General features: G+C 44.1%; 1 protein-coding gene across 1 annotated transcript in view; it reads right to left on the bottom strand.

Moving 5' to 3' along the window:
- Positions 1-15,026, bottom strand: part of LOC108784391 (F-box/WD repeat-containing protein 7-like) — a 51,668-nt gene that overhangs the window by 30,240 nt on the left and 6,402 nt on the right. Inside the window, exons 5-9 of the mRNA XM_018553186.1 lie at positions 12,868-12,986; positions 12,672-12,755; positions 10,240-10,326; positions 8,380-8,468; positions 6,844-7,048 (exon numbers count right to left, since the gene is read on the bottom strand). Coding sequence (XP_018408688.1) covers positions 6,844-7,048; positions 8,380-8,468; positions 10,240-10,326; positions 12,672-12,755; positions 12,868-12,986 — 584 coding nt within the window. The remainder of the gene's footprint in view (positions 1-6,843; positions 7,049-8,379; positions 8,469-10,239; positions 10,327-12,671; positions 12,756-12,867; positions 12,987-15,026) is intronic.

The following is a 15,026-nucleotide window of genomic DNA, read 5'->3' as shown; positions in this document are numbered from 1 at the left end:
TAAATATAAATATATATATATATATATATATATATATATATATCAGTGTTACATACTTTATTTATTTTACATCTGTTGCCTTCCTTTGGACAATTTTATTGAATCTCTCTGGTGAGAACAGAAATCTCATTTACGTTACTTGTGTCTTTTACTGTGAGATAAATAGGGGTATCTATTGGAGATAATAGCTGCTGCCCTTTACAATATTATTTACAAGTGACTATTTTATTTTCTAAGATCGTCATCCTCCTTTTAGTTTTTATATTAGTACACTGCCTGTCCAAAAAAAAAGTCCCCAGCTGGATTTAGCTAAGCAAATAGGTAAGAGTATTTCATTGGATAAGTGTCACGATCTGGGGGTGCTTTAGTTGGTCAGGTCTAGGTTCAGCAACGTTGAAAAAATGAGGTCAGCTGCCTCCCTGAATATACTGAATGATCAGGTTTTTCCATCAATTGATTTTTTCTTCCCTGGTGGCACATTGGGCATATTCCGAGATAACAATGCCAGGATTCATCGGGCTCAGATTGTGAGAGAGTGGTTCAGGGAACATGAGACAAGGTATGCAAAGAATACAAAGCTGGCGATAATCTATAAGTATGTGTTGTAGATTGTCATCACTAAACATTTCTGAAGGTGTGTATGTTGTCATTTTCGAGGCTATGAGTAAACTTCCTTTTTATTACAAGATACGGTCACTTATAGTCACGCCATAGAACAGTAGTCTGATCAGCGGTCATGCACAGGAATGCAACAAGGCTACGTGGTGGGGCTGTAGTCTAACAGTGCAACTGGAGCCAAAACTTTTTCTTTTTTAGTTCTTTTAATGCAGAACTACACCCTCCTATCCCTACAGCCAGGGAAGGTGCCATCTTAGCCTCTATTTGGATTGCAGTTGCCATGGGGCTGCACATGTGATCAGCTAAGACACCAGTGATTTGAGGCCTTGGAAGGGCAGTTGAGAGCTGAAATAAGCACAATGGCAACCTTGACATACCAAAGCCCGTGACACACTGCATGCGAAGCAGTGCAGAGCCAAGTAGAGCTGTCAGGCACGGAGCTTCGCATGCAGTGTGTGAGCTGAGCGCAGCCAAATGAATGACTGCATCTTCAGCCAATCGGTATCAGGATAGGCATCGGGAGCATTTGGCGAGTACAGGTACTCACTCTAATTCTCGGTATCGGCACCGATACTAGTACCGGTGCATCCCTAATCCTTGGTATGGGTTTGTCTGATTTTTTTTGTGAGAAGTGGCTAAAGGACAAGTATAAAAATAGGAGGGGAAGGGAGGCAACCCTGTCTGGAGCCATTTTAAAATGAATCTCTCTGACAGGGAGCTATTTATTTTGACAGATGCAGTGGAGGAGGAATATAAGGCCAGATTTCATGAAGGCATATGGGAAGGGATGGCTGTGTAACTTAAGGAAAGCGCAAGGAAGTAACGGTCTACCCAGCTGAAGGCCTTCTCTGCATCCATGGACAAAAGGAGCAAGGGGATGGCCTCCAATTGGGCCCTGGCTATATTTAGTGTTCTGATGGTGATGCCCCTTCTTTCCCTGAGAGGCAGAAAACCTCTTTTGTATCATTCGTTGTATGATTCTTTTGTATGATTTGTTGGAGGAATGTTTTATAATAAGTGTGAGACAATAAGGACCAGGATACAGTCCGTGTACCCATCACACTCTGAACCGCTGCTCCATGAGATAAGAAGTGGGTGCAGCAGGTGTCAACGGGTGTCTTCCGTCAAAGTATAAGTAAAAGATGGTCACCGGCACTCCAAAGCAAATACAGTACGTCCAGAGGAGTAACTAGTGACCTCAGGGCCCCGATGCAAGAATCCATGAAGGGCCTGGACCCCATGTCACCTTCATAGTCCCAGCTCTCTATATCTCCCCCTTCGTGTCTGCAGCAGCTCTCTATTCGGCAGCATTCTGTGTGATGAGGGGGCGGGGATAACACCGCTTCCCACTCATTGGCTGTTGCGCCGGCTGGATCATACTTCACGCTGCACACGGAACAAGCTGAGGGGAGCAATGTGAAGCATGTAGGGCCCAGGACAGGAGGAAGAGGTCCCGGGACTGACATTAGCGGTTACCAGGATAATAAATATCCTGGTAATCAGCGGTTACCCCCCTTCCTCCTGTCCTAGGCCCCCTCCAAATGGCGGAACTCCAGGGCCCGGTCACAACCGCAACCTCTGCGACCCTGGTAGTTCCGCCACTGAGTACGTCTATTTATTCACGTACTTGTTGCAAATTAAAAACACAAGATACAATGTTTCGGGGTCCCACGGGATCCCCTTCATCAGGCAAACAATCACAATCACTTGTTTGCCTGAAGAAGGGGATCCTGTGGGACCCCGAAACGTTGCATCTTGTATTTTGAATTTGCAACAAGTACATGAATAAATAGACGTACTGGATTTGCTTTGGAGTGCCGGTGTCCATCCTTTATTTAGCCCATAAGGACCAGACGCTTTACCCCCTGGCGAGTTATCCACTGCTTGCTAGAACTTCTCCGATGTAATGGGGAAGTCAATAAGAGTTCAGCTTTAACTTTATGAGTAATGCTGTTTTCAGGAGACAGTAACCGTTACCTTTCAGGTTTTTCGGCTGTAAAAATATAAATAATATATAAGGTGATAAAAGTGATTTGTGCTGAAAATTCAAGAGTGGAAATTTCTCCTCCCACTCTAACAACCAAACCAATTTTAAAAATCCTAAAACATGCTGTTCTGGGATACTGACCATGTTTCCACAAACATGATACTTGCATATTCTACTGAGGGGGTTTTTTTTTTTTTTTTAAGTCCATCTGGGAGTGTTGCAATTATCCTACTGATCCTGAACTGGCTATTAGGGCAGCAGTGCAATATCTTAGATGAGCCACTGTGCAATTACCTGTCAAAGCGTTCAATGACAAGTGGAACTGAAATATTGTCCGGGATACAAGCAGATTGCCTTGGATTATAGCAAGAGGCTTCTTTACAGACTATATCCATTAAAAGGCACATGTATGGTTTTGCACATATTTTCCTTAAAGGAGAACTATGAGATGAGTGATTTCCACTCACCTCATAGTTCTAGCCGACCTGTGACAATGAGGCTGTCACAGGTCGGCTCAGTAGATCGGGAGGTGAGCGAACACATACCGGGTTCGCTCACCTCTCGATCCTGTCACGGCTCTCTGACGTGACAGGGGGAGGGGCTGGATTCCCCTCTCCCCGCACCGACGGGGGAGGGGGCGGGTACAGCTGGCTCTGCCTCTTGATAGCCAGAGCCAGCTGTCACTCACGCAGCTGGGCGGATCCCGACGTCCAGGTCGGGATCCGCTCCGGCTGCGGCGTCTCAGTATACCCCGAGCTGTAGGTCGCCGTATACTGAGCTTAGGGTAACGGGAGGACGCTAGTTTGTGTCCTCCCGTTACCCTAAGGAGAACTATGGGGAAAAACACTGACCACATAGTTCTCCTTTAACAAAATAAAATATTCGCTACTTTGTCTCAGTTCAGGTAAATAAGAAATATTGCATTTTAATATTTTATGTTTTTACAGATAACACTCAGTTTTTTTTTTTGCACTTTGCCATGATTTCCCAAGTGGTAAAAAAAAAGCTTCTTGTTTACAAAGTAAATGAGTTAAAGCAATTACTTCTCACTTATCTGAGGGCCCTGAACAAGATTCCACTCTGACAAAGGGAGCCAAAAAAGCAGGCAGCTACTGCTGTGCTGCTTCATTAACTAACTCGGACTCTGTGAATCCTTTGTCATGTATATAATGTTTATGTACAAAACAAAGAATAAATGTGTATAAATGTATATACTGTATATAAAAAAAACAAAGTAAATATGGCATCTATTCAGATAAATGTATAACAAGCACGAGAAAGATGTACATAGCCAGGACAATATACCACAATAGAGGTCACCAGCACTCGATAATGCGTGCAAGAAGTATCGGCACTTCTTATTAAATTGTCACAAGTGTCAAACAGCCAACGTTTCGGGGCTGCGCAGGGTCCCTTCTTCTGGGTGACAGTGACAACTATGTCCTAGTGACAACGACTCGACATAGTGACAACAACATAGTGACAATGACCTAGTGACAATGACACAACGACATAGTGACAACTATGTCCTAGTGACAACGACACGACATAGTGACAACTATGTCCTACTGACAACGACACGACATAGTGACAACGACATAGTGACAACGACATAGTGACAACTATGTCCTACTGACAAAGACACGACATAGTGACAACGACATAGTGACAACAATGTCCTAGTGACAACGACACAACATAGTGACAACGACATAGTGACAACTATGTCCTAGTGACAAAGACACGACATAGTGACAACGACATAGTGACAACAATGTCCTAGTGACAACGACACAACATAGTGACAACGACATAGTGACAACTATGTCCTAGTGACAACGGACACAACGACATAGTGACAACGACATAGTGACGACTATGTCCTAGTGACAACGACACGACATAGTGACAACGACACAACGACAAAGTGACGACTATGTCCTAGTGACAACGACACGACATAGTGACAACGACACAACGACAAAGTGACAACTGTGTCCTAGTGACAACGACACGACATAGTGACAACGACATAGTGACAACGACACAATGACAAAGTGACAACTATGTCCTAGTGACAACGGACACAACGACATAGTGACAACGACATAGTGACAATGGCATAGTGACAACGGCATAGTGACAACGACACAATGACAAAGTGAAAACTATGTCCTAGTAACAACGGACACAACAACATAGTGACAACGACATAGTGACAACGACATAGTGACAACGACATAGTGACAACGACACAATGACAAAGTGAAAACTATGCCCTAGTGACAACGGACACAACGACATGTCGTTGTCACAATGTTGCCCAGAAGAAGGGACATTGCGCAGCCCCGAAACGTTGGCTGTTTGACACTTGTGACAATTTAATAAAAAGTGCCGATACTTCTTGCACGCATTATCGAGCGCTGGTGACTTCTATTGCGGACTGTATTTGACACGGCGCCATCCGTGTTGTCACTTCGAGCACCAATTCTTCGTGAGGGTCTATAGCTGTATGGAGTGCAGGTGATTTCCTGTTTCGAGGACAATATACCAAACACAACAAAAATACCCCAGCACAAAAATATTAATAAAACGGTTTAATGTTTTAGGTTAAAAATAGGGATGCACCGAATTATCAGCAGCCGAAACGTTTTGGCCCAAAATAGTACTATTGGCAAAATGCTGATAGAAAAATATAGTGCTGATAATACCGTGCCTGACCACGCACAAAAGGAGCTTTCAGTGCTCCGCCGCTGCCTCCTTCCTGCCCAGACGCTGTTTTCAAACAGATCTAAACAACAGGAAGTGGGGGAGAGCAGTAGCCAATAGCAGGTTGATTACTGCACCCGTCCACAGCGTGCTGTCAATCACCAGAAGACTGGACTTGAGAGAGAATTCAGTTATCTTTACTTCACTAGCCCAGTGACCCTGGCAGTAGGTGGAGCCTATTAGGGAAATGAGTTCTCCTTTAGGTCCGCTCCTCTGCTGATTGACAGCAGGCAGTGGGCGGGAGCAATAGCCAACCTGCCCACTTCCTGCTGTTTACATCTTTTTGATCACAGCGGCTGTGCAGGAATGAGACGGTGGTGGGGGTGGGTGCCAGAAGAGGGGTGGCAGAGGCTAGTTGGGCATTTTCGGTTTCGGTATTGGACGGACAATTTTAACATTTCAGTTTCAACGCAAATTTTTATTTCTGTGCATTGCATTCCTAGTTAAAAACAGATGTTTTTGTTACATACATGTGAAGCCAAAACTGCCATTCCTACGCAGGTCTGTGTGGTTCCCAAAGTTAAAGTATTGAAGCTCCCTACTTGGGACATACAGTATATAGTAATAAATAAGCAAAGGGCTTTCCCTGAAAATAAGACCTAGTACTATTTTTGGGAACTGCGAAAATATAAGACCTACCCCGAAAATAAGACCTAGTTGTGACCATTCCCAGGGCCGGTGGTGGCATAAGGGAGTACTTGAAGAGCTGCGGGAGAGAATCGGCGGTGCCAACGAAGCCAGCGCTAGAGGAAGCGGCGAGGCGGCACCGGAGGGAGCAGATTCGCATAAGCCGACCAGCCAAATGCATTGATACCAAATGCACTCCGCCTGTGAGGAATCGATAGTGAATGAACGCTTCGCTCATTCTGGTCAGCGATTGGTTACCAAATTGCTCTTGGAAAAGGTACAGCACCCTTGATTGCCCTGATCACCCTATCTATCTATCTATCTATCTATCTATCTATCTGTCAATCTATTTATCTAATCTATCTATCCTAAAAACAGATACACAAATCCACTTAAAATCTCAGGAACCCAAAGCAAAATAAACAATTGATCCAAAACTATTATAGTTTCCCTGTTTTCAGAAATTAAAAACCTGTCCACTGCAGGCTCCCCTCACCACCAGTAATCAACAGTGGTGTAATTCTCAGAAATCCAGCCAATCGGGTGATTACACAGAGCCAATGATGTTAAGAAGTGCTTAGTTATCATTAACTGACCTGTGCCCACTGCAGTCCAAAGGGTTTTGAAGCCCAGACTACAAGAACAAAACTACAGGATGCATAGCAGGAAGCCCGAAAAAAGTAACTAATGCAGCCACCATTGCTAAGGACTCATAAGCTGCAACATATTACGCTTATCTTGTTGTGTTAGTATACACTGTAACGTCTTATCACAATTACAAAAAAAAGTTGCCTTGCAAAAGAGATAGATGAGCATCATATAACCTTGTCCAATCTCCCCACCTTGTTTCCAGTCCACGGCTTTTAAAGAAGCTCCTTGGTTCGCTACATATATGCGATCTGCAGTGGCACAGACAGCATACAGACCCCGCAGAGGGAGTGACAGACTGTCGCAGGAGTGCAGGAGACTCAGCGATCCAGAGGTGGAGACTTTCCAAACCTTCAGGAAACCATCTGAGGAACCGGAATACAGCAATCCAGCGTGGAACTGAAAAGGAACAAACATGTTCTATAAAGCTGAAGTTTATTCTGCTTATATTGTGCCTTCCCTGGTTCCCCCCTTTCCTGTGCTTGTGAGTTTGTAGATCCCATTGGCAGTTGAGAAACCCCATGCGTCGCTGCACCAAATCTGTGCACCTTACTGTATAACTGGTAACAAATTGTTGAGTGCGTTTGTCGTTTGTTTTGCTTTACCGATTTGGTGCAGCGACGCATGGGGTTTCTCAGCTGCCAATGGGATGTGCGGGATCCCTTGTGTGTTTCTGTACCTTTAAGGAGGTGGGGCGTCCTCCTGACAAGCCTGCACCCAATTTGATATCTTCTGCCCCATGTGCTCCAAGATGGAGACTCTCATAGTTTAGAGTTAGGACCGCACTATAAGAGGTGCCTTGGCGCGGCAGTGCGGCTTACACATCCTTTGCAGAAGACGTGTATCCAAACCTCTGTCATTGTCCTTAGTGGTGAGACAAGTTGTTTTACATGCTGGTTTGTGAGTGTGCCATGATGCCTTTCTACTGTTCTACTGTTCAAAGCCCATTTCGTGTGCACCTTACTGTATAACTGGTAACAAATTGTTGAGTGCGTTTGTCGTTTGTTTTGCTTTACCTGAATCAATCAAGCCGCATCGTACTGTTTCTTTTTTTGTAGAACTTTATTGAAAAGTTACAAGTGACATTTCATTTGGGCTCACAGCAGTGCAAGGCAGTTGTACTGCATTTCACGACGGTGCATTTAAAAAAAGTAGTGCATGCCATACTTTTTTAACTTACACTACCAGAACGCAGTGGTGTGAATTAAGCCCATACAAACACAGATAGTGTGAACCAGTTCTCAAACATCAATTAGCAGCGTACACTGTAAAGCTAGGTGCATGCTGGCTGAACAAAACAAAAACAAAAATAGCAGATTCCTCCATCCATGCTAACAGCGTGAATGAACAAATCTCCCACTGAGTACACGGTATTCTGACAGCAGCGTCTACTGCCATCAGAACACTCCAACAGTGGCTGCAGCTAAATGGCTGCAAGAACCATTTAGCTGACAGCTGACAATTTTCCAGTATGTCCCTTTGACAAAACTTGATCTAATGATTGGTTTTTGCCAAAGAGAGGGCCACCCATGGATCAAATTTTTGGATGATTCCTGCTGAATAAGCCAAAATTCGATTTGTGTGTACCCAGCTTAAGTGATTTAATCAGCAATTGAAATATTAAAGTCAAAATTGTTTTAACCTATCACTTTAACTGTCTGGCGATCATAAATCATCAGATAGAGCAGAGGTCCCACCCCTGAGATAGAGGATCCTCTACATTAACTTACCTGCAAGGCTGTCACTTTTTCTTCATGCGTTCTTTTTGACTGCAAGTTTTCCTGTGTTTCCAGGTCCCAGACATCAATCTTTCCACCGTCTGCAGAGCAACCATACTGTGGTCAGTTCTCCACACTATCAACGATGGGCCATACATATTTGTCAATAAAAACTCAACGGGTTGGGTTCTTCAAGCAGAACAAGATTTAAAAGAAATAACCTTTAGTCCAGCTTTTTGTTTATAATTAGGGATGCACCGATACTGGTATCGGTGCCGATTCTGAGCATATGAGTACTCGCCCAAATGCTTTGATACTTACCCCAATACCGGATCTTCCCTCTGACCGGCAGTGCCGCAAGGGAGTCACCCAGATTGCCGATTGGTAAGGAAGCCAGGCTGCCTTGCAGTGTTGCTAGGCAGCATGAAACTGGCTTCCTAGCCAATCAATAAGCCAGACAGCATGTCATGATTTACCTCCTGCCTTCCTGATTGGTCAGGAAGCCATGCAGCCACGCAAGGGAGCGTGAAGCCAGTGTGTTTGCGATAGAACACCGGCTTCCTGATTAGCCAAGCCCACGCTACCTCGGGTTGCCGGTATGGGTACTTGGTATCGCCGAGTACCGAAAAAAAAATATTGGTACTTGCACTGGATACTGAAAAAACGGTATCGGTGCATCCACATTTATAATACTACTAACATCATTATCCAAAACCTGATTTTATCACATTTATTTTAAAGCCCAATTAATGTTTCAGTTTAAATCACTTAACTACATTCCAGGTGCATCAAAACAAAAAGGTGTTCAAAGTCATAGAGTTGGTTTTCTTTAGAAAGCAGTCACAGCTGGAAAAGCCTGTCCCCTGCCAGCATGCTGCAAAGGATCCTTGCTTCTCGCTGTAGAATCTATGGCCTCTCTGCACCTAAAGCTCTCTAATCAGCAAGAAGCATGAGTTTTGCTGATTGGAGAGCTCAGGGTGTGTGTCAGACTTCTGCAGAGGGACCGCTGCTTCCACACAAAGAGCAAAGATCCTTCTCTGCAGCAGACTGGGACTTAAAGAACTATGAGGTGAGTAAAAATCACTCATCCTCATATTTTGAGCTGACGTGTGACAATGAAACTGTCACACGTCGGCTCAATAGATCGGGAAGTGAGCAAACACATACCGTCGCTTGCTCTCTTCTTGGTCATCTCCCTGCAGAGAGCCGTGACTATCAGTCATGGCTCCCTGCAGGGATTCCCCCCTCCCTGCTCCAATCCTCCAGCGCTGACTGGAGGAATGGACAGGGACGGGGCAGGCACAGCAGGCTATGTCTCTGGATAGGCAGAGCCAGCTGTCACTCACACAGCTGGGTGGATCTCGACAGTAATGTCGGGATCCGTCCCGGCTGTGGCATTCTCAGTATACAGCGAGCTGTAGCTCGTTATATACTGAGCTTTGGGTCACGGGAGGACGCTAGTATGGGAGGACGTTAGCTACTATGTCCTCCCGTGACCCTTAAGAGAACTATGGGGAGAAATACTGACCCCATAGTTCTCTTTTAATGATCACTGTAGCCACATTATGCTGGTTTTAACAATGCTTCTGGAATGGATTGAACGCAGACTAAGAACCAGTTCTTTTCGTGTAACATCACTACCTGACCTCAGAAATGCTTATTTGTCCCTGAATGGGGACAGAATCTCGCAGACACATATAAAATCTTGTGGAAATCCTTCCAAGAAGAGTGAAGGTTGTTAAAACTGCAAAGGTGCAACAACTCCGTAAAAATGCCCAAGGGTTTGCAATGAGATGTCTAACAAGCTCATACAAGTGTAATAGTCAGGTGTCCACAAGCTTATAGTCATATAGTATAGATAGGGAGACTCACCAGATCCAGATATAATCAGTCTAGTGTCTGGTATATGAACAATGGCTGAAACTGCCGAGAAAGTATATATGCTGAGCAGAGGCTGACCTGAACGGATTTAAACAGACGAAAATACATTTAAAAAAGCAGAGCAAGAATGAAAAAAAGAGAAAAATAAAATGTAAAAAAACTATCCTCAACTCATAGCAGGGTGCTAGATGTAATCCTAGACTCTACTTTCAACCCCACATCTAATCCCTGTCCAAATCTTGCTGCTTTCACCTCTGTAACATTTTCAAAATTCTCCCCTTCTAAACCAATGACACCACAGAGCTAATAAGTTACACAATTGTTATCTCTCGCCTCGATTACTGCAACTCCCTTGTCATTGGCCGACCTATATACAGTCAGTACCCCCCTTTTGTATGCTGTAGGGCTGCAACAACGAATCGATAATGAGAATCGTTGACATGAGCAGGGCCCTCCGAACCCTCATGTATTAAAAAATTGTATTGTAATTGTACTGGGCAAACTGTTGGTGCTACTCACACTACTCTGCCAGAAATGAATCCTCGCACTACCAATGTGCTGCACACACCCCCATCCCAGCGTATGGTCAGCTTAGGTTTGGCAAAGTCCGGACTTACAGGTGAAACTCGAATAATTAGAATATTGTGCAAAAGTAATTGCAGTAAGTGCTGCAAAAGGGGCCCAAACCAAGTACTGAGTACATATGCATGCTTGTACTTTTCAGAGGTCCGATATTGTTCTATGTACAATCCTTGTGTTGTTGATTGCATGTAATAATCTACTTTTTTGAGGTTGTGGATTTGGGGTTCTTGGGGTTTTCATGAGCTGTAAGCCATAATCATCACAATTATGACAAATCACGGCTTGAATTATCTTGCTTTGCATGTAATGAGTCTATCTCATATATTAGTTTCACCTTTTAAGTTGCATTAGTGAAATAAATTAACTTTGCACGATATTCTAATTATTCGAGTTTCACCTGTAGATCCCATACACATTCGACAGGACTGTAACTATGTGAGAAATATATATGGTTTATATATTAGGACAAGTTTTAAAAATATAAGTGTGACTTTATGAACACTTTTGCCAAATTAATAAGTTATGAAAAAAGGGGTTGTGTCAGACTGAACGCTTGAAAAAAAAAAATGCTGCTACATTGTACAAGCATACTTCAATACCAAGTACAGTGGTACCTCGGTTCATGAACGCTTCTGTTCGCGAACAGTTCGGTTCGCGAACAGGAAGTTCAGCAAAATTTTGCTTCCGTATGCGAACTCCAAATTGGGTGACGAACAGGACCGCGGCCATCTTCCCCGCTCTGACACATGGTCGTGGCTTCCTCTAGTCGAGATCGCGGCCGCAGACAGACCTGTGCACAGTAGCCCACCTTATGGGGACATTTGATTTGGTTCACGACCGGAATCGTGGAACGAATTAAGTTCGTGAACCGAGGTACCACTGTATTTAAAGTGTATGTCTGGGCGAAAATCATCATTAAAAAAAAAAAATTCAGTACATCTCTGCACATACAGAAAAATACCTGTTGAGCTACTAGAAATCCAGTGAGCTCCTAACTTCCTGTAGTCCACTGACAACCCTACATTGAAATCTCACGGAGTGTTGTCAGAGCTGTGCAAATTTTCCTACAATGGACTACAGAACAACTGACCCTTATGCCATGGGAAATGACAATGAGACGAGGGGGTGGTGTGCTTTAGTCCAATAGGGAGAACTCAGACGGGGCTGAAAACACTGCTAGCAGAGGCAGCGTTTGTCAACTCACCACAGGAAATTAGGAGCTCACTGGTTTTCTAGCAGATCAACAGGTAGTTTTCGGTTGTTGCTTTGCTTTTGTAAGGGTAGTTCCTTTCCAAGGCAAATTTGGGAAACTGGGATTACCCCTAAGAATCTGCCCTCTTTCCCCCCCACCCTGTTGCTCTTACCTGTCAATGATCACTCCCTTTCCCTCCACAGCTGCCAATGTAATATACCTGCACAGGATTGCAGCCCTGCTGTATGTATTTGAAATTTTGGTCGGAAATGGTGAGCACTCATTGGTCTGCACAGTCAGGAGACAAAGCTGACCAATGAGTGCTCGCCATTTGCAAGCGAAATTTGAAATACATAACGTAGGGATGCAATCCTGTGTACGGACAGGTCATTGAGAGGTAAGAGCAGCGGGGTGGGGAGTGGGGGCAGATAGGTTCGGGGTAATCCCATTTTCCCAAATTTGCAGGGAAAGTGGAATTACCCTTAAAGGATAACATGCATTTCACAGATGTTCTAAACATGTTTTTATTTATTTTGCCCAGACATACACGTTTATGTACTACATGTATACTGTATATTTATATAATTTTGGAAATACTATGGAAATCATGGCATATTCTTGTCTTTTTCCCTCCCATCAGCCTCTGCACCTGTGATCAGACTCCAGACCTTGATGCTGCTGTCTGCTGATCCACTGCAGACAAAGTGTTCACGTGGTGGTAAGAGACTGGAGTCTGAAAGGCAAAAATGTCACATAAAACTTTGATATGAAACAAAACAAAGAAAACTGAAACAAAAAATAAACACTTCTGTCCTATCTTTTCTATTATACTGTTTAACACTTACTTAGCTGTGTGTCCTTCAGTGAGACCAAAGCCAGACATGTGACCGCTCCTGTGTGACCGCACAGCGTCTTCAACTCCGAGCAAGATGACAGGTCCCACACACGAACTGATGTGTCCCAGCTGTCACAAGGTAAAGGCAAAGGGAGAGATGTATAGGGAAAGGACAGGAGGAAGTAGAAGGAGGACACAAAACATGGATTGGAGTATGTCAACACATAGCTTGTCAGTTGTAGGGGGATCCTGAACACTCTACTCAGGTAAAAGCAACCTGTGGGTGTACAATCACTTGGAAATATAAAGCCCTTTAGATTGTATTTCAGGTGGAAATATAAAACTAGGGGAGGGTGACACAGAGAGAGCAACCAATCCAGCAACTGTTTGAGCTAAACCCAATCTTTCAAAGGATAAGTGCACTTTAAAACAAAGTGCACTTATTCTTTTCACCCCAGACCTAACCGAACCCACCCTCTACCCTCTTCAAGAGATGCATGCTTACTTCAATCTCATAGCCGGGGCCTCCCTTGTTTTTTTACATCCAGCATCTCGAGTCTTAAGTGTCCTACCCACACATTCACATAACAACACCGTAGAATTCTATAGGGCCAGTCCTATTTATCTTTCACATCAGGAAAGAGCCCCATCTATGGGGGTGTAATATGCAGGAGCAGCCAGGAGAGTGAGACCTGCGGTGCTAGATGTAAACAAACACCGGAGGCCACAGCCATCAGATCGAAGTATGGATCTGTGGAGGGTGACAGTGGGTTAGGTTAGGTCAGAGGAAGGGGGAGAAGCTCACGGTGTGCAGTGAAATCAGAGTAAGCATTTTCAGTACAGGGGAGGAGCCGCTACAACTGTGCAAGACTGTAGTGAAGGCCAGAGGTCAGGTTTAAATGGTCTCAGCAGCCAAACAGTCTCCATGACTAAGCCCATATGGTGAAACGCATTAGATGAGCATACAGTGTGTATCAGTCTTGTAAATAAACAACTTTACTTATGGTGAAGACCCGTGGAGTACGGCATTTTTGGAATTGTCAGCCAAACAGCCAAGACTCATCTTATGCAAGAATCTAAATATTCAAATACAGATATATCCTGAAAACTGCCTGACCTCATCATGCTGCTGTTCCAGATCCTGACAGTACATAACAGTATCAAACAACAGAGTCACAGAATTAAGAGTAATATACAATCTGCAGGGCTCTGTTAATGATGTTATATGAAATCAGAAGCTGAGAGACAGACAGTGAAGTCAAGCAGGTCAGTGCAGAGACTCTCAAATACCTGTTGATCTGTCAGGTACTTTCTGTAGTGAACGGACAACTCTGTGCCTCTGCTGCACTGAAATTCCAAACAGTGTTATCAGTGTGGTCAGAATCCTTCTCTGCTGGACCACAGAACACTTCCCCCTTATGATATAGAGATGAGAATACGGGGCTGACAACACTGCTTGGGACTTTAGTGCAGCAGAGGTTGAGTTATCCACTCACTACAGGAAGTTAGGATCGCACTGGATTCCTGACAGATCAACAGGTATATCTTTTTGTGTTTGTAGCGTTTTTAAAGAGGGTGAAAAAATGGTAAATCTGCATGTATTGCAGAGCTGTACTGCATTTGTTTTTGTCCAGGCAGACACTTAGAAATAAACTTGTGCCCGGACTATGCACAAATGCTGAACAAGCATTAAAAGCACCTTTAAAACAAGCCCTCACTCACCTCTGTAGCTATAGGTATTGTAGGGTAATGCTTCTTCAAAATGTACAGCAAAGGCCGTGAAATCACAGCTCCTCCCCTGCTGTTTTCTATGGAGAGCAGAAGGGGCGCAGTGGTAAGCACTTGTGACTTGTAGCACTGGGGGTTCCTGGTTCGAATCCCGGCCAGGTCACTATTTACAAGGAGTTTGCATGTTCTCCCTGTGCTTGGGTAGGTTTCCTCCCACACTCCAAAAGACATACTGGTTAACCAGTTGACATCCGCGGTGTTAAACCCCCTTCCCATCCAGGCCATTTTTCAGTATTCAGCGCTGCGGTACTTTAACTGACATTTATTCCGTCATGCAGCGCTGTACTGAAATGAATTTTATACCCTTTTTTGGGGACAGATAGAGCTTTCTTTTGGTGGTATTTATTCACCACTGGGGGTTTTATTTTTTTACTATATTAA

This window comes from Nanorana parkeri, unplaced genomic scaffold (genome assembly GCF_000935625.1).
Source record: "Nanorana parkeri isolate BGI_ZX_2015 unplaced genomic scaffold, ASM93562v1 scaffold113, whole genome shotgun sequence".
In the NCBI taxonomy this organism is placed as follows: domain Eukaryota; kingdom Metazoa; phylum Chordata; class Amphibia; order Anura; family Dicroglossidae; genus Nanorana; species Nanorana parkeri.
The sequence above is the reverse complement of the archived record's forward strand: the minus strand, read 5'-3'. Positions and strand labels throughout refer to the sequence as shown.